Here is a 19,555-nt window from a genome sequence, read left to right on the forward strand (position 1 = left end):
CAATCTCTGAGCAGCCTGATGTGTCCAACTAGTCCAGTACAGTGCTGAATACAGATGCTAGCTGAAAACAGAATGGCTGCACTAATGTAGTCTCAAATTAGTAAGTTCTGCCTCTCAGCAAGGAAGACTGGCTCTGGGGAAGGATTCAGGTGTGTCTGTATTAACATTTTAGCTCACCTCAGGGATGCTCTTTTCAAGTGAACGTCCTGGTCATTTATGCTTACTGTGCTTTAGTTTGCACTACAGAGCAGTTGCAGGCATGCTGACAGGATGGCTAAGGAGAGCACATGCTCCAGCTACTAATGAGCATTCAGTCCACACAACCAAACTTGAACTGGTTTGAAATAAAACCTCCAAAACACGTATGGGTGCTGGTCTTCAGCCCAGTTTTGCTCAGCAAATCTGTTCCAGCATCAGTGTTCTACCTACCTGCTGATACACACGTAACCTATGCAGCATCCCACTTTGGTGTTTGTTTCGGTCTGAAACCAGGGTGAGTGCTGTCTCTGTGGTCAAGTAAGCAGTCTAGACAAGTCACAAGTTTATGGGCTTTTGGATCCTTCCTTCAGGTCTAAAGTGGGTAGCTTTTCTGGGTCCTCGGCTCCCTCTAGTGGACAGCGCCTCAGTTAAAGCTCCAGGATTCTCATCTGAACACCTCACTTTCTGTTCTTTCTTTGATGCTGAAAATCTATTAATTTGAAAACTATTAAGTTATTGTCATTTAAATCGATGCTTAATAGCTTCTGTAAAATGAAATGACACTACTTCAGTTTTCAGGGAATGGTTGAATTAATAATAGAAGTGTAATTTTGTTATAAAAATCCAAAGCAAAATGGCATTTGATTAAAAATATGCTTCAAAATATAAAAGAAAGTTAATTTAACTATGGAAAACATGAGGTCTATCAGATGACGGAAGTCTATTTGTTGCAATAATCAAAGGTTTAAAACCCAAAACTTCTGGGATGCCTAGAAAATTACTGGTTTTCTTTTCAAATTACCAGTGAATTTTAAGCATCACATTCACTTTGAAAATCAGATAATGTGTGTATTATAGGGAACTCTGTCATAGGTTGACTATTAAATACTATGACATCCTCAATCTCCAGTATCTCTACTATGGATATCTTCAATATTTAACCTTTTAATTAGTTGACACCTCCATAAGAACTTTTTACTACTCCTGTGATTTAAAAATCAACCAGTTAATTTATTCTTCTTGTGTTTGCCATTAAATTCTTTTCTTTAAAAGTATTCCAACTTTATGATTAGGTATGGAATTGGCAGTTGAATGAATGTGTGTTTCTAAGAGGGCACAAGGAAGCAATCAAGGATTTCAGAATTCTGGAAAATTCAAAACTTCTTTCTTGGTCATTTGATGGAACCGTTAAGGTAAATAAAAGGCTGTGAATTGATAAATCGCATAAAATACATTTTACTGTCTCTTCTAACATTTGCTATTTCCTGCACTTTTTGTTGGCGCACATTTTATTGAATTGATCCTAAAGCATAAGCTGACTTTTAAGTCACATTTGATTATTCTGTTCCTAGTAAGTTTTACACTCTTGTTGTATTTTAACTGTATGACTAAGTATAACAAAATGTTGGCCATATTAGAACTATGTAGCTGAGTTTTATATATTGTTGTGTAAGACACGGGTGTTTTAACCTTTTCACAGTTTTATTCACAGTGTTACAAAAGTAACCTGTTTTTCCTGTGTATTTGGTAGGTTTGGAGTATCACCACTGGAAACACAGAAAAAGATTTTGCTTGCCATGAAGGTACTGTTCTTTCCTGTGCTGTTTCACCTGATGGTAGTAAATTTTCATCTACTTCTGCTGACAAAACTGCAAAGGTAGGTTACGTTTTGTGCAAAGATAAAAACAATGCCTTATTTGTCCTGGAATGTATGCTATTTTTTTTTATTCTGAGTTAACTAGTGATTATGTGTATTATCATGTTGTATTTCTAGTATTAAATTTCCTGCATCTGTGAACATGTTTCTAAAGCTGTTAAAGTCATTCACCATTGATTTTTGGATATAACTGGAGACTGTCCTGGTGACTGTATAAATAAAATACACATTTAATGCACAAGTTTGTGCAGAACACTTTGTTTAGTTGTCTGTATTGATTTGTTAATAGCCTAACAATCTTAACTTGGAAACCTAAGCTAAGAAAAATTTCTGAAACTTCTGGTGAAAGTGCTGTCCAGAGGTTCTGGTATTCCTGTTCAGAAGCAAGGTGCAAAAAGAAGTGAACTGTTTAATATTTTGGTGCTGCCCCATTAGATTTTTAAAGCATCCCATTAGATTTTTTTAAAAATAGCTTTAAATTAATTGATTGAATCATATTTCTATGAACAGTTTTAAACTTCCTTGTAAATGAATTGGTTTCATTAAAGAGTATCTCCTAAGGAAAAAAAATATATACTTGCAGTTGGTTCAGTAACTTGTAGCAAATGCATTCCTGTGTGACTCAGATGAAAAGAAAAACAGACTACAGTATAATACGTCTATAAATGTGCACGCGTGCTGGTGCCTTTTTAGAAAGAAGTCATAATAGTTTTTGAACTTATCTTTCACTCTTCTGTAATGTTTTACATTTAGATATGGAGCTTTGAAAGTTCATCTGTTCTTCATGAGCTGAAAGGTCACGAAGCCTGTGTGCGGTGCTGTACTTTCTCTCCTAATAGCAAATTATTGGCCACTGGAGATGACAAAGGAGAAATAAGGGTACTGCTTTTACTTTGCTGTTTATTTTATAATTCAATTGATAGTTCACAGAGAGAAAAAGTCTCATATTTTGTGTTCTGCATGTCTAATTTCTTAGCGTTGTAGTGAACATCGGGAAGTTGAAAATAGCAGTTTGCCACATGAGACAGTAGTTAGTAACCGTATTGATAGATTTATGTTCCATGAATGCTGCAGAACTGATTCACATGATTTACTAGTAATTCTACTGTGAATTGCATGTGTGATTAAATTCTCCTTGTATGATACAGTTCTAAGAGGAGAATTAATTTTTTGTATTATTCTGTCACTTCAAGTAGAATGCTTATTTACAATGTTTTTTTTCTCTAATATAGAAAAATATATTTGAGCCTTCCTTACTTGAGAGTGGTTTTTTTTCCCCCTTTAAGTTTACTTATATAATAATCTTCCCTCTCTTTTTAGATTTGGGACATTTTAACAGGTGCATTACTTCACTTATGCTCCCCTGTTACTGTGGATGAGGGAGAACCAACACATGGTGGTTGGGTAACAGACCTCTCATTTTCTCCTGACAGTAAAATGCTTGTTTCATCTGGAGGCTATCTTAAGGTAAGCCTTGAAATAATAAAATATCCTAACATACCTAATTAAATGGCAATACTCTCATAATTCTAAAGGAAAATGCAGACCAATTCAAAGAAAGACCTGAAACATTTTACGTAACACAAAGCTGCTCCATTTTCATGGATGTCTAGCACTTTTCACTTCTTTCTTCTCAAATCTGAAAGCCCCCTGAAAAAGGTTTCTTAAGAATTCAGGCTTCAGACTTGGAGTTTGTTTTTGAACTCCTTATATTCCATTTTTATTAGCAATGTCTTTCATTAACAACTTTAATATGAAAGATCCCAATAATTTTTGTCTGCCTTAATATCCACTGAATTTCAGCAGCAGTTGTGTTCTTTATAATGAGCAGAAAAATGATCTGTCAGGCTTTCTTTTTTTTCTTTTCTTTTTTTTTTTTTTTTTTAAAGATACTAAGTGTTAAATTTTTTTGTAAAGAGAGATTCGGAAGGAATTCCAGGTGATAATTTTCTACCCTGAAAGACATTATATAAGTAATCTTTGGAAGAGGGCATGTTGAAACTGAGGAAATCAGTCTTTTCATCAATCTCATTGGTTCATATATCTACTGGGCAGATATATTTTTGGGGAAGGGGAAGAGGTTGTTGGTCTTTCAGCCTGTGGATGGGTTCTTCATAATTGTAAATTTCAGGAGTTTATTTTTTTCCCTCGTGTAATAGCTAATACCTGTTAGAAACTTTGTATGTGAAATGACAGGTTGTGGACTTCTCATCTCACAGAGTACTGTAGGCTAGGTGATCGTTGGTCAGTGTTCAGCCGTTGAATGTGCTACCAGACGAATCCTTTGAAGTCAGTTAGTAACCATTTAACAAAGATTGTTGAATTTTCTGATTTAGCATTGAAAACATCTTCTGACATAGGAGATCAAAAACATCTTTCTTTTCATATTAAAGAACAAGACATGCATCTTGTTTCTAGCTTCCTTCCCATTTTGTCTTGTGGTTATGCAGTATGGTGTTGTGATGCTTCTTAGAGTCATAGAATGGTTTAGGATGTTGGCAGATTCTGGAACTCATCTAGTCCAGCCCCTTGCTAGAAGTAGTTTGCACGGTTAGGTAAAACTGTTTAGGGCTGTCCCCCATCAAGTTTTGTCCCCTGCTCCAACAGGGGTGCCTCAGGGCCTTGAGAGGAGAGTCTGACTGTCGTCTGTAACCCTCTTTTTGGTAGTTGAGCAGCATTTAGCCGCCTTCTCTTCTAAAGGCTAAACAAATTCATTGCTCTCTCTTTCTTCTGTGACATCTGTTTTAGGTGTCCAGCCATCTCAATGACCATATGCTGGACTTGCTTCAGTTTCTCAGTGTATTTCTTGTACTAGGGTAGGGCTCAACACAGTGCCTGGACTGCTGACTGCTAGTTTTTGAATCTAGCAGTTCACTCTGTCATCTACCTTGTATTCCACCTATCCGGTCTTTATCTCTCCGATTTGACTACAGGAACAGTATAAGAGAATGTGTTGAAGGCTTGGCTAAAGTCAGAGTTAATCACACTCACTGCTTCTGCCATGCTGTTTGCAGAGCCACCATTATTGCCAGTGGAAGTCAGCTGTGTGGTTCAACATGATTTACCTTTGGTAAATATGTGCTAGTTGTTCACGATCACCTTCTTGTCTGTCACATGACTTGAAATGGCTTCCAGAAGAATTGTTCTGTAATAATCCCGGACAGTGGAGTGAAAATTACTGTCCTGTAGTTCCCAGCATCATCTTTGCCCTTTGTGAAAATGGGTATGGTGTTTGCCTTTTTCCAGTTATTGGGAATAGATTCAATCACCATGTCTTCTCGAAGTGTTGTACTTCTGCTTTTCTTGCAAGATCTACATTTGTATGATGTGGATGAAAACACAGACATGTACCCTTTTTGTAGGGACATGCCAGTCAGTGAAAATGTAAAACATTTCGGAAGTGGACCTCTAAAAACTGTACGCAGTTTGGATTGTAGAGTTACATGGAAGTTACCTTTAAACAAATGAGTCATTCATAGATGGGGTGCATCTGGCTATGTACTGTTCAACTTGCTGTGTGAGTGGTATCCACTGGCCCAGCACCTGATCACGTATCCAACAACAAAGATTCAAGAGTTAGTTAAGATCAGTTTTTGGATTTTGTGATGTGGGTTTTTTTTGATTTTGGCATTGTGTCCCAGCCCCACTTCCCCCCCCCCAGGTCTTCATCAAATAACAGACACTTTAGGAAAGGTGTTTTTAATATGAACATTGTAGCTGTGTAGTTGCAAACATGTATTATGCAGACATTACCTGTAATGTTACATATTTCATGAGATGAGTAAGCTAAAAAGCAGTAACACTACCTGCTTTTATAGATGATCAAAGCTGAAGGTAATCTGTTTTGATATTTTGCTACTGCACTTAAATGTTGCAAGAATAGAGGGCAGACTTCATGTTGGAATAATCAGGTAACAGCTTTGTGCTGGATTGCGTTTCGTTCAGTTTTGCATTGGCTTACAGTTTTTCTGATAAATGAGAAATTTCAGTCTGTGTTCATGGAGTAAACTGATGGTCAAAGGTTTCTTCATATCTTTGTTATTAGTACTTACTGTATTTTCTAAAAAAAAAAATTAAAAAAAAATCTAATCTCACTGAAAAAAAAGTGTCCTGCTAAAAAAACGGCAAATGGTTTCAAATATGTGACTGATCTTGTGAGTCCAGCTAAGTTTTTCTTGATCCAGGTATAGTTTCAATTGGCTATGTGTTTCATGTGTTCATTTGGTTATATAAAAATACATAGTCTTTTCAATTTTGGACATGTTACAGTTTACGTCTATTGATTGCACTTTGTAATGCGGTAAGGGACAGTACCTGAATTTACTATTTTGTATGCTATCTTGAAATTGAACAGCTTCAATCTTTTTGAAGTTTGTTTTTATCTGGGAATCTTACACCTCTGGTAACTGGTCCTAAACATTTTCTACTTAAGATTGCTTGTATTTTTAATTCTCTTTGGGAAGGCCGTCAACTGGGCTTGTCATGCTAAGCCTGTTTATAGAATGTATCCTAAGCTTCCCTCAACTAACTGAAAGTGTGTTATTTTTTATAGTGGTGGAATGTAACTACTGGAGAGTCCTTACAAACCTTCTACACAAACGGAACAAACCTCAAGTCAATACATGTATCTCCTAATTTCAAAGTGTATGTGACTGTAGATAATCTTGGCATTCTTTATGTATTACAGAGGTTATGATTAATGTGCTGAACAGCTTAAAAGATAATTAATTTTTTTAAGCTGGAGAAAAAATTCTGCTAAATGTTTGTGTGAACTCGTTAAGCTGTGAATTATATTTCATTGTTGAATTCATGATGTTTTCATGTGTATGTACATTTATGCATGTTTTTTCAAATGAACTTGCATTTAATCTTGTTTTTAGTAAGCATTATTATAATCAAGTTTCTATTTGCATCTTAAGTGTGTTGCTTTAAGTTTTGTAAGGAAATTATATTAAGATTTATTCAAAGTAGTTGAAGTTAATGGCAGTGAAGAAATAAGAGGAATATAATACTTTGAAATTGTATCTTGGGCTAAGGCTGATGGCGAAATGCTCTCTAGCCACGAACACAACTGTACAGATGCAAAAAAAAGTGGGTTTTTTTTACTGTGATGCAAAGATTTTCCTTTAGTACACAATGGAAAGAATCAGGGACATCATTCATTTGAAAAATGCAACTAGCTATCTTCGTGCTTGATGTTCAAAACAAATCAAGTAGCTGTTCAGTTTACAGCAGCAGTGCTTCCCACTGGCAGTAAGAACCTTCGTGCTTCTAACCTTGAGGTAAAGCACATTGTAACACATATAAGCTATTCCTATTAAGGGGAACATCTTGAGCCTTCGTTTTCTCAAGGCAAGATCTGAAAGGGTATTGCAATTGAAGTGGATGAGATTGTGCCACATTTCCAGTTAAAGGATGAAGCAGCTAGCCAGCTAAACTGAGGATGGAAATGATTTAACAGGGTATATATTGAAAAATATAAGATGTGAATTTTAGTTATTTATCCTTTTGGAATCAGCATTCGCTTTGTACTATGGAGACATTTTACTGTCATCGGCTTTGTTTACATGGGGTTCTATGCACAGGGATCTCTTGCCTGGTAACATGTGATTATTATTATTATTTTTTTAATCATCTAGTTATAGATTCCATATAGGGTAGAAATATTGATGTTTTGTACTGATTATACTTGACCTATCTTTTGTGAATAACCAGATAACAATTTTTCTTAGGTAAGTAAGCCTTGTTCTAGTGAATTGCCTCTCAACTGCTCTGAGCAACTGCACAAGCATTAATATGGTGATTTTCATATTTTTGTAGTTGGCAGTGAAACACTTCATCTAAGTACTTGATTGTAAAAAGTACATTAGCAAGCGTCTCAACTGATACTGAATAATGAATTTCTCACTTTTAGTAATTTTTTTAACATGCAATTCAGAAGATTTGATACACGTTCTTAGTATTTTCCTGGTTTTGACAATCATCAGCTTTTCCTCTTTTTTAAACTTGAAATTCCACCATTTCTAAGGTGCTATTGAATACGGGTCAGTATAATCAAAGTACTGCTGGCAGAAATGTAAAGCGATGAAATTCAATAGAAAAAACATGATGTTTTGTATTCTAAGTATGTACAGCATTGAATAAAGATAATCCAGGCAATACTGGCCAAAATTGTAAATCAATTTGAAATCTTGAATGTTTTGGTGGTTTTTTTTATGGAGCGGGGGTTGGGATTGCTGCCTCTTTTATCATATGTTATTGTGGTTTCGTTTTCAATCTAAACATAATGCTGCTTTACAAACTACATGAAAAATACTTTGACAGGTAAGCAACGGTATTCAGTATGAGGATGGAGGAAAAAGTGAACAAAAAGAAACTGAAGTCTTGCAGCATGTCCTGCAATGTTCAGGACAGAGTTGCTTCTACTGTCTAGTTTGTACAGACCTCATCAGTACCCTCCCTGGGTAGCTGAAGATTGAAGGAGCCAGAAGCTCTTCTCGGCCAGTGTTCCTTGATTGCATAGGCTGTGCTGTCCTTGTTGCACAGGACCATGTGGGTCCCAAACAGGTAAAAAGATATGGGATAAATGTTTCACGTGAGGAATCAGGGCAGAAAGTTGTCGTTTGTGACAATGCTTATGAAACTGTGATGATAGGAGGAGCATGGTTTAATGAAGAAAGTGAATGGTGGATGAGCAGAGTTCCTAGATGATTTCGGTTTTGGAGTGGTAGGAAGCAAGTAGCACAGAAGCCTGAAGAGTGAGGTAAATGGTGCCTTCTTGAATTATTCTGCAAGAATGACAACACAGAAGCATTATACTTGTTGCTGGAATTGAGGAGGCTGTACTTCATAGAAGGAGGTATTAACAGAGTCAGGATGGTTGCATTTATGTGCAAATGTATGGAGTAGGCTTTAAGTCTTTGTAGCTGAGGTAGAAGAGAAATAATGGTGAGAAAGTTTGAAGAGCCAAAGAACAGATACGATTCGCAGGAAGAAGGTGACAAAACTTAAATGAAAAAGTATTAAAATAGGAGCCAACCAAGACAGCAACTTCTTAATTAAAATATTTAAGGTTAAGGCAGTTTACTGTAGTAAAAAATAGTCCTGCTGTGTCATCAGATTTAGCTGTTCTCTTTGATGTTTTATGTATTTTAAAGGAAACAAAAGAAAGTTTGGCCAGAAGCAATTTTTATGTAGATGGAACATCAGTGCTTCCATTATCTCTTGTAATGCCAGATCAAATTTAATCAGTCTGCATTCAGATCTAACTAATGAGCATTGCCAATTTTATCTGGTTCTTTAACTGAAATTATATGCTTTTGTGTAAACAGTTTTTAGGTATATTTCCTAGTAATGATGCCTATCAGATTCTGTAGAAGTTTTGAGTCTCTTCACTTTAGCAATTGGACCTACAGCTCCCTTCACAAATCTCTCTTTCTCTCTTTCCTTTATTAACAAGGAATTGTACCCACATGCAGCAGAGCTGCTCAAGAGGATGCTTTATATTACCCTGATTTGTACCATTCCTTTAACTACAGTGTTCCCCTTCCGCCCCTCCTATCTTAAACAATCATTTGAAATGGAACTGTAGAGTTAGTTGCCTGAGGTTTTTTCTATGTAAAGGTTTATGGATTTCTTGTAGTGCTGGAGTGTGTGGGTAGAGCTGGAACTGGTAACTGGTTGCCAGTAAAGGAATGTCCTCCACTCCAAAATTATTCTGCCTCCCCTAGAAAATGATGCCGTTAAACTCCCTATTACAGAATGCTGTGCAAATTGCTGATTATTTTTTCCCCCTGATTTTTTTTAGTGAAGCCTCTCTATGGGACCCAGTTCCCCAGGCTGTGTCTAGCTACAACAGTGTGTGTCCTTGTGTCTGCTCTCCTGAGGAGTTGTACAGGAGTTGATGCCTTTGCAGGTTTCAGGGGAACGCCAGGCTGAGAAAGCAGTTTGACTCAGGTAGTTCCTTCTGCTCTCCCAGAACAGAACGTTGCTGGGAGGTCACTCTGCCCTTCAAGAAGCCAGTAAATCCAGAATACTAGTAGGTCACGGAGAATTCAGGTATGATTTTGCAATTGCTAGTAGGACATGACCCCCTTACCAAACTGGTTGCCCTTTCTCCCTCACGGCAAGTACAGGTGCCATGGCAATGCCAAGGAGTGCCAATGTCAGCCTGGTGGCTAGGGTGCTGTCTGGTATTTCCCTCGGATGGCCCATGCTCAGGTTTATTTCTCTGTATTTTGCTTTCCTCCTTTTGTACTATAAAGACACAGTTCTATTTGGGCTCATAGATGGTGGTGATGGAGAGAGCTTCCAAGAGCTCTGAGGACTTGGAACGCCGTATTTCTGTTGTGATTGCAAGAAGAGCAGAAGCCAAATGAACCTTACCGTTTGGAGAACAGGGAGCGTGCCAGGTACTCAGAACACTTTCGGTGTGATTTTTGTGCTGTTTCACTTCGCTTTTTCAAGCTAGGGCTGGCACACCATCACCAGCTCTGCCAACGTGCAGTAAGATGTTAAGCTGAGACTGGGCTTGTTTCTGAGCTCTGCCGCAGGCTGAGCCGCGTTTTTCAGCGCTTCCGAAGCTGCGGCCCATGCCTCTGCGTGTTGCTGTGGGGTTTTTCGAAGGGGTGGGGAGTGGTGGGTTTGGAGGAGGGCTGTTGGATTTTCCTGGGTCTTAACTCAATTAAATTTCCAAATTAACCCACTGCACACCTTTCTTCTATGGGGGCTTTTTATGAGAAACCTTGCAGCTGCATTTAACAAGGGCCTAGGCTAGGGCTGTTGGGATGCATCCTGAAAGATCCAGTGAGTGTAAAGGAGTATGATTTTCAGTCTGGATGTGTTACTGGCAGCTTCAGCACCTCCTGTGTCATCTCCCACAGTTACACTTGTGGGGTATGGCACAACAGTGTGATAGTTGGACTAGCTGAACTATTTAAGTAGCGTGTGTGTGCTTATTCGGAAGGAGGAGTAAGCTAAAGTATCATAAAAGTGTTTCAATAGGCAGTTTCTCTCTTGGGGCCTGACTGTTTACAGAACAAATTAGCTTCCTGTGCTTGTTTCCATTTAACAAACCATATATTGTATGTATGACAAGTGCTCCAAGAATGGTTAGACTCAAGTCCTTCAGGCTAAAGAGGATTTGTGTTCTGTGCTCATCTGAGTATTTACTTGGGATGCCACAGTCAGACTCTGTGTTTTCATGTGTATATTTTTCATTTCTTCTCGTATTTACTTCTTTCAGTTAATTTGTGTCCCTTTGTGATTATTTCTTTAGCTTTGTCCAGCTTCTCTAATACCATATGAACTCAGATGAATTTTGAAAATCATGATGTTTAAAATACGCAAAATGAGGCAAAGACAAATTTACGCAAGCTAGCTGGGTAAAAGCAAATGCAACAGTACTTAGGTAAAGCATGTGTTATTTCTAAATGCATAAATGCACACAAAGTATGCTTAATATTTAAAATACTTTAAAAAAATGGTATTTTACATTACTCACTTTTCTAAAGCAATAGGCTCTTTCAATTGTTCTCTACTAACTGTATAGCAAATTTTGTTTCTATAGATAACTTGTATTTTCTAGCACATGAGAAGAGGGATTTCCCGTAGTTCTAAAAATCACATTATTTGTCTGCAGTATTCTCCAAAGATGATAATAACTGGTCCATGCTCCTCTTCCTCAGTAGAGTCAATATTCAGGTTTATGTGTGCTAAGACTTTGTAGCCTGCTGGTTCGAACTGTTACTCCAGTGCTAAGAAATCTTAGTCTTGTCATGTTTTCACACCAAGTTTTCCAGTCCCAGAGACACAATGACAGGGACATTTCTTTCTGTGCTTTCCAGTCAGAACCACTTAAATTCATCTTTTAATACCATGATCAGTATTGGCTGTTGTTTACAAGCCCCTTGGCAGCAGTAGTGTAGGAAAAAAATATAAGGAAACACTGAAAAATACAATTTTGGTTTAACAGGACTGCAATAGTGCATGAGAGGAATGGCATATTTTTAATGTGAGATTTAGAAATGCTTAGAGTTTTGTCTTCTTAACAGTGTAGGTTTTGTTTTTCATTTTAGTATAGATGAATGATGTAGGTATAGATCATTTTTAATTTGCATACAAATTACATCTCCTGCTTTTAAAAAATTAAACCATGGTGCCTCCAACTGATGCAGCTTCTACCTCCATTTTGCATTACTCATTTTATTCCTTATTTGAGTTCTGTCATGGCTTTATTTTAGAATAATTTTAGAACTTATTTTAGAATAATACAATGCATCTGTCGATGTGTGTGTTTTGTTAAGATGGAACCTATCCAGAAAATGAGAATTTGATCACAGTGAATACTTTGAGCAGTTAGCAGCAAATGCAAGACGTCTTACCTTTTGATTTTTTTTCTTCTTTCTCACAAAAGCAAAGTTTGGATGTCTAAATTGGAATTGATAACTGTAAGTAGTGAGGGGCTTCGAGCTTGGGTGTCTTCTGTTTTGAATGTGTTTTGTGCAGCATTTAACGAAGTGGGTTCCCCTATTGAAATGACCACACTCAAATATTTTTTGCTATTCCTAAGGTGACTGTCCATTTGTGGCTGATGAGATTCATTGAAGGGAAAAACTAGAAGTTCTTAAACACAGTCAAAACTTCAAAGCGAGAACAGAAGAATTAGGTATTATAACCCAAACACTTGGTCCAAATGGGAGGGCTGCAAAAATTCTTTCCCAGAGGAAGTAAAGGCAAAATTTAAGTGACTGCAGTCAGACATGAGTAGCACAGCTAATCCAGTAGAAGTGGCATGTTAAAGGTGAACTGTAGTGATGGTGTTTGTACAGTGACTGACAGAAACAGTTAACCGCTTTTTGCTTTCCATTTGAAATTCAAGTTTTGCTCTTGCAGATTCTTGGACTTTGCTTTTCTTCCCCTAAGTCAGTTGTAGAGGCTGTTTTGAATAGGATATTCAAATAATTCTGGCATTTTTCCTTAAGAACTGAGCAGAGTTTGAAAACTGGGTACCTCAATCTATCCTTCCCTTTCAGAGTTGTTTTTTCCCAACAGGTTCTTGCTACGTTAAACAAGTGAAGCCATGTAACAAACATTTTGGTAATCAGGCCAACATAAAGTACTCATAAATTATCACCAGGCAGCTCTAAATCTGTCATAAATTCTTACTGACTTGCTCACAGGAATGTTTATGTAATTCAAAGAAACTATAAAGAGGAAGTTAAGTCTCCTTTTTACAAGTTAAATCAACTATAGCAAGATGAAAAACACCCACACATTTGGCTTTGGATCAGTGGTGACATTCTTGAAAAGCAAACCTTTATAAAATCTTTATTATGAAATCAAATTATGAAATCAGATTTCAAGGTATAAAAAATCGTGTTTTCCAGGTGTCACTGATTGTACTCTGCTTGTATGTTCCATGTACACCAGGCTGTAACCTTGCTTGGGGAGTTACAGATTTGGAATCATTCCAGCAAAACAATTTTTGGTGGAGCTGGGAACATTGATGTAATGTAGGATGTGTTAAAGCTGGGAATCATTGAAAGGGGTTTAAGGAATCACAGTTCCACAGATGTGGAAAAAAATACAAGCAAAACCACACAACAAAACCCACTGAATGAGATGCTATCTTACATGACATCCCTTAAAAAGAGGTGTAGAAGCTGCAATGAAACACAGATAAATATATTAGGAGATGTTTATGATATTTTAGAGTACACATTGCAAAGTAAAATATAAGAGAAACCAATAGGCCTTTGTACACCACCAAACGAAATATCAATAACCAAAGTAAATGAGAGGTCATTTAGTATTAAACCTATGCAATTAACAAAAAGCAGCTTATTCCATTGATCACAGTGACACAGTTGTGAAATATGATGTTGGAAAGACAGAATATTTGGAATATATTAATCACAGGGACAGGAAATCTATGTTCTTAACAGAACAGGTGGCAAGGATGCATTTGTTCAAACCAAATCATTCTGAATCGGCAAGTCCAAACAAAAAATAGCCAAATGTCTGAGATGGATAAGATGAAGTGTCCTTTGAATCACGCCTAGTAAAATTCATCACACCTTGAAAAAATGAGAAATTTCTAAAGGATTGTGAATCATGACAATTCTGGTGTTTTGAAAGAGGTGAGCAAGGCAGCTATTGACCTGAAGACATCCTGAGTAAGACAGTGGATGGCAGATTTGGAGAAACAGTCTAGTCTGAACACCAAAGGATTTTTCTAGGTGTTGCTAATTGTTGTGGTTTTATGAGAGACTGGTTTTGGCAAATGTCACTGGCAGATTTCTAATTGTTTTGCTTGTGATTTTTTTTTTTTTTTAAACTCATCAGTGTAAATACATGAGCTTTGGATTTCTTTAGGGAATTTGATTTGTTGTCACACCAAGTTTAGATTTAGAGGAGCTTCTATTCTATAGCACTAGTAGAGAACTTAGTAGATGGATTAAAATATGGATCATATTATTGATACAATGTTATGTAATGTTTTTGTCCATGATCTGTAAAACCTTCGATGATAAAGCTGCAGATGATACGAATTGGCTAAAGGGTGATTTGCAAGAATTAGTAGATATCAAAATATGATGCATGTCTGCTTTCAATATCCAACAGAATGTTTTTGTTACCTTATGGATGAGGTATAGCTTTGTCATACAAAGTGGACTTTAGAATGCCAGTGACAGTATCTTGAAAATGGTGGTGTGGGAATGAAAGGGGATGGTATCATCCACACAAGCCCCAAAGTGTCTGCAGAGGTATGTCAGCAGGGCCTGTCAGTATGTGAAAAGGATCTGTCTGGAAGGCGTGAGGAAGTGATCTGTGCACTTCATTAACAAGACCTCAGCTGGAGTAGTGCATATAGCCCTGGTATTGACATTTCAGGGACAAAATGAATTCAACCAAAATTTAGAAGAGGATGACAAAAAGGGATCCATGGGCTGGCCAAAAGTCTTGCAGTATAAAGTTTGAGTTTGTTTTGTTAAATTGGAGAGAAAGCTGAGAAGTGATGTATTTGTGATGTGTGGGAGAGAGGCAGGATATGTCAGCCTGGCTGGCAAAATGAACAAGGAGTTCTGTTGGCTGGAAGGAAAACAAACTTGTAAAATCATGTAAAGCAAGAGAATTAGTTATTAATTTCTACATCTGTATGCAAAACTGAGTCTAAGCAAACATCTCAGAAAAACATTCTGTTTCTACTTAAATGCTCCCAGCTGTTCTGTATGCTTCAAATGTTATGGGTTATTATAAAGCTAAGATCTTAATTCCCTTGATTTTCACGTTTCCCCTAAAAACAGGTACAGAAAGGAATTTAGGAGACCCTCTGATAATGTTCCTTGCCTCAGGTCTGCATAGCCTGTGCTAGGAGAGTGACTGTAATGAAACACTTTTTGTTGGTCAGCTGTGGATCAGCAAGAGCTTGATTCTTGTACTGTAAAATTTGACCTTTAAATTTTTTCACCTTCCTTGGAAACTGGCTGCTTTAGGAAGTGCAGATTGAACAAAGGTGATCTGTGCCTTCAGGTGCAACAGGGTTTGTTTGTTTGTTTGTTTGTTTTTGTTGTTTTGTTTTGGTTTTGTTTGTTTTCCTAGTGCAGTTTCTTTGCAGACCGCATCATGTAATGACTAGACTTCTGACTGGGAAACAGGTTTCCCCGAAGTCAGATTGGCAGGGATTTTTTTCCTGATCTTTTTGTGTGGTGTAGGGGGCAGGCTGTATGTGTCACCAGCTGAGATTATTTAGGTATTTCTTGCCTAAGGGCTTTCCTGCCACATCAGGGACTGGGGATGATGATGGCACCTTAGTAGTCTCTTTTCTTCTTGTAGCAATCAGTTTAATTTTCTAGGTTTTTGAAGTATTTGGCCTAGGTGATTCTTGAAGCTTTACTTGTAAAAGTATAGCTGAGTGAAATGTAATGGCTGTGAGAGAGAGAAGGACGTGGTGAATGATCTAACATCTTTTCACATTAACCTCTACCCACCCACAGCGGTCCAAGATACTTGGAAGTTTCAGTAGATTCATAGAATTCCGATGCAGAATTGTTCACCTAATCCATCACTGATACCTCCCAGACAGTATACAACAGTGTAAATATATAAAGGTAACTTAAAGAAAAAAAAACATTAATCTTTTTTACAGCATAAACTCAAGAACTAAGTAGTGCTAGCCTCAATTATATACACTAGGATATTTTTGCTTAGGACATGCCCCAGTCTTTAATTCTGCAGCCTAGCAATTATCATTATCCAATAATTACAAGTAGAAGAATGAAGACTGCACTGCATCTAATGCATTTTTAAAATTAGTGTAGTCTCTTTCTTTTTTCCTCATGGTGTCACTACACGATAAAGTTAATGCTCTTTGGATATTGTCTGTACTGGAGCGTATTTCCATTTCCTTTCTCTCACTCTGACTTTCTGAGTTTTCTATTACGTGTTTAGAAAAGATGGTAATAAATATACTGCCTTCAAGTTTGGATGTGTTCTCTCAAGCACTGACCCGTTCTTAACATCTTAACATTGTGTGTGTATTTTTCATTTTCTTTTTTAAAAGGATTTAATGTTAGAATAAATTTAGCTTTGGATAAGGATCTGGAGAATTTCAGCAGTTCTTTTAACAACTTGAAGGTAGGAATTGCCATTTAAAAAAAAATTTACAAAAAGGCATGTATCTTACAATTGAGCTTATGATGTTACATCTGTGATATATTTCCTGTGCGTGAGGAAGAAGTCTAAGGCCCTCAGTTTCTGTCTAAGCTTCGCTTTTTCTTATGTCATTGTGAAGTGTTTTGAATTCAGCTTTCTTGATTGATAGAAAAATTAATTTTCTTTTCTAAGCTCTTGGTGGCAAGCAGAGAGAGAATTTTGTTTTGTTTACATCCCGATAGCATTTTTGTCTATCTGGTTGTTACCACTTTACCCAGATCCACATTCTTAAAGATAACCCAGGTACCTGACTTCCACAGTGGAAGGGTGAAAGATGTGGCACTAGCAAATGCATATAAATGTCAAGCAGGACTGAAGAGAAATTTGCTTGTGGTGTTGGACAAGAGCAGGAGCCAGGCGCGGAGGTGCTGTTCTCTGTTCCTGCATTTGGAGCGTGTCCTTCCTGAAAGGCAAGGACCGAAGGCCATTTCCCCGATTTGCTTTTTCTGCCTCGTCAGTAGGACAGCGGTGCTTGGACTGATGAATGATGATAATGAGTGTGACTGTTGAGTCATTAGGAATCATCCACCAGTTCTACAAAATCTACATCCTAGTGTAAACTGGCTACTAGTGAATCTTACGTGTTTGCTTCAGATAGCTGAGCTTGTGATCAACCTCTGTCCAGCCTGGGTTATCAGCTCACAGGTGTGAAAGTTAACTAGAACCAGTGTATTCAAGGGCAGACTTGACAGCAGTAGGGGCAGTTATCAAGTAAGTTGGTTCGCTTAAACAAGTTAGTGTGCTACACAGTTACAGAGCTTTTCAGTAGAAGCCCGAGCATTATCCCTCTATGTTTTCCAATGAGCTGAAAATCCTGCCAACGTTTCCAGGAAGTATGAGTCCTCTTTTCCTCCCACTTTCTTCAGCTAGTCTTTTTACATGAGGTAACAAATAGCCCTCTTCTTAGGCAAGTGCCCACATCTAAATATTGTCTTTAATCTTCATGCCATGTCTTGCACTTACATGCTTGTCACTGCCACACAGTTCCTCCATAGAGCCAATTGTTCTTTGGACTGGTAGTTTGGAGGCAGTTGCAGTTACTATTTCTAGACTGTTCTCTTGATGACATCTTAGACATCATCCTCCAGTGAAGCAGGACAGCTGAACAGCACACGCTGAAAGAAATCTAGGGCAAAATTACATGATAATTCTGCACATGGCACAAAGTGCCTGTTTTAATCTAGAATGGATGCTATAAATTATTTCATAGTTGGGTGTGAAAGTTTATTAGTTGTCTAGCATGCTGCTTTCTTTTCCAAAGGACAGACACAACCTTCTTCACAACCTGCTAATTCTCTTCCTAATGGTCACCATTTTATGGCCATGCCAGTTGTCGACGCCGAGATGTTGGCTAGAGATGGCACGGCACGTGTGTGGTTCTGCCACAGAAGCAACCTCTCATAAACTTACTGGCAGAATCCCGGAACCAGATATGCCGAGTGTCTCTTCCTGCTAGCTGCTAGCTCCTCTGGCTTTTAATGAACACCGGGCTAGGCTGGAGGAGTCACCATGTCCAGTCTGAAATGCCACATCTGCTTTAGGAAACCCTCCACCTCCACAACACAGAATTTCCCTGTTGTTTCCTCAGGAGTTTCTCCAGTCTTTAAGCCTCCTCCCAGCAGCAGCTTTTGTACCTTGCCTTTTGTACCTACCCAAAGAATTCTCAAAATCCTTTGTCACACACACTTACCTCACTTTGATTCTAATTTCCCCATCTTCTAATGTCAAATGCAATCTACTTTTGTGTCATCTCTTCTTTTGCCCATTCGCCACCCTCCCACTGTAAGGCAATTGTTGCAATTAACTCTTGGTTTTGCAACATCCAGCAGCTCCAGTTTCTTCACATACTCTCCTTCACTGTCTCTGCTGCCATCTTACCTTAAGTTAGAGGTCAAGAATAGCAATTTTCCTCACTATCTGATCTTTTGAAGGTGCCTGGCTTTTTCCCTACCCTCACTTTTAAGAGTGACCATTGTCCCCTTACTGCCTACACACTTCTAGTGTACTAGGAACTTGAATGGAAAGTCACCTTGACCAAACAGGAAGAAAGATCAAGTGGCAACGGCTTTGGGTTAGTGTGGGTTTGTAGAGGTCATTTTGGATCTGAAGAAAGGAATGCTGGACCGCTGTCCCATGCCAGAGGGGACCCCATGGACTTCTCTCCAACTGGATTACCCTGGTATCAGTTAGTGAGGGAAATGTGTCCTGCTAAGTCCCAGGTTTCTGCAAATACAGAAATGCCTTATGCCTTCTTATTGCTCCTTCCAGTTTCAATTCATGTCTCTGTGGGGGCTCCAATTTTTCACTGCCTCACTGCGTCCCAAAACTTTTCCCTTCATATTCATTCCCTGCCCCACCAGTCTTTCATCTGTCTCATCTTTCATCAGTCTTGCTAGCTATCCTCGGTCTGTTTTGCCCCAATTATCTCTCCCAAACAAGTTCAGCTGCTTACTGTGCCACCTTGCCTGCTTGCCACCTCTGATGAACCTAGATCAAATTCTTCCTGAAAGTTGCCAGTTCTTGTTGTTTCACTCCTTTCCCTCACTTATGCTTAGAGTTGTGCTGCAGCTCCCATCTCATCCTTTAATTTTAGGGGTCACTCAGCTACGAAAGAGGTGCCCCAGTTTTATAGCCTGAAAATCTGGCTACTTTGTACTTTTGGTGCCTGAAGTGAATGTGTTTTAACATAACTCCCTGTGCGAGTCTTTACAAGGTGCAATTAAACCTGGGAAGTCAGCAGTTCAGTAGTTCACCAAAGAACCAGTTAATTGAGGACTTTGAAGTATGAAGTATTTACCAGCTGTAAACAAAATCTGCATTCTAAACGAAAACTGTCTCCACAGCAGTGCCTGGGTTTGCACAGGGCAAGTTCCAACGCCCAATGAAATCAGGGAAAGGGGAGGGGAGGACCTTTCACTGATTTCAGTATCCTTTGGATCAAGCCACTCATTTCCTTTAGCAACGATAAAATGATGCACAGAGTAC

The 19,555-nt window shown here is 38.2% G+C and overlaps 1 protein-coding gene across 2 annotated transcripts in view; it reads left to right on the forward strand.

Moving 5' to 3' along the window:
• APAF1 (apoptotic peptidase activating factor 1) overlaps nucleotides 1-8,037 on the forward strand; it is a 41,267-nt gene extending 33,230 nt beyond the window's left edge. For both annotated transcript variants that reach the window (XM_080394142.1, XM_080394143.1), the window contains exons 23-27: nucleotides 1,272-1,391; nucleotides 1,730-1,855; nucleotides 2,609-2,734; nucleotides 3,176-3,322; nucleotides 6,408-8,037. In XM_080394142.1, coding sequence (XP_080250268.1) covers nucleotides 1,272-1,391; nucleotides 1,730-1,855; nucleotides 2,609-2,734; nucleotides 3,176-3,322; nucleotides 6,408-6,551 — 663 coding nt within the window. In that variant the 3' untranslated portion in view covers nucleotides 6,552-8,037. The remainder of the gene's footprint in view (nucleotides 1-1,271; nucleotides 1,392-1,729; nucleotides 1,856-2,608; nucleotides 2,735-3,175; nucleotides 3,323-6,407) is intronic.
• Nucleotides 8,038-19,555: the final 11,518 nt, after the last annotated feature.

This window comes from Falco punctatus, assembly GCF_963210335.1.
Source record: "Falco punctatus genome assembly, chromosome: 6".
In the NCBI taxonomy this organism is placed as follows: domain Eukaryota; kingdom Metazoa; phylum Chordata; class Aves; order Falconiformes; family Falconidae; genus Falco; species Falco punctatus.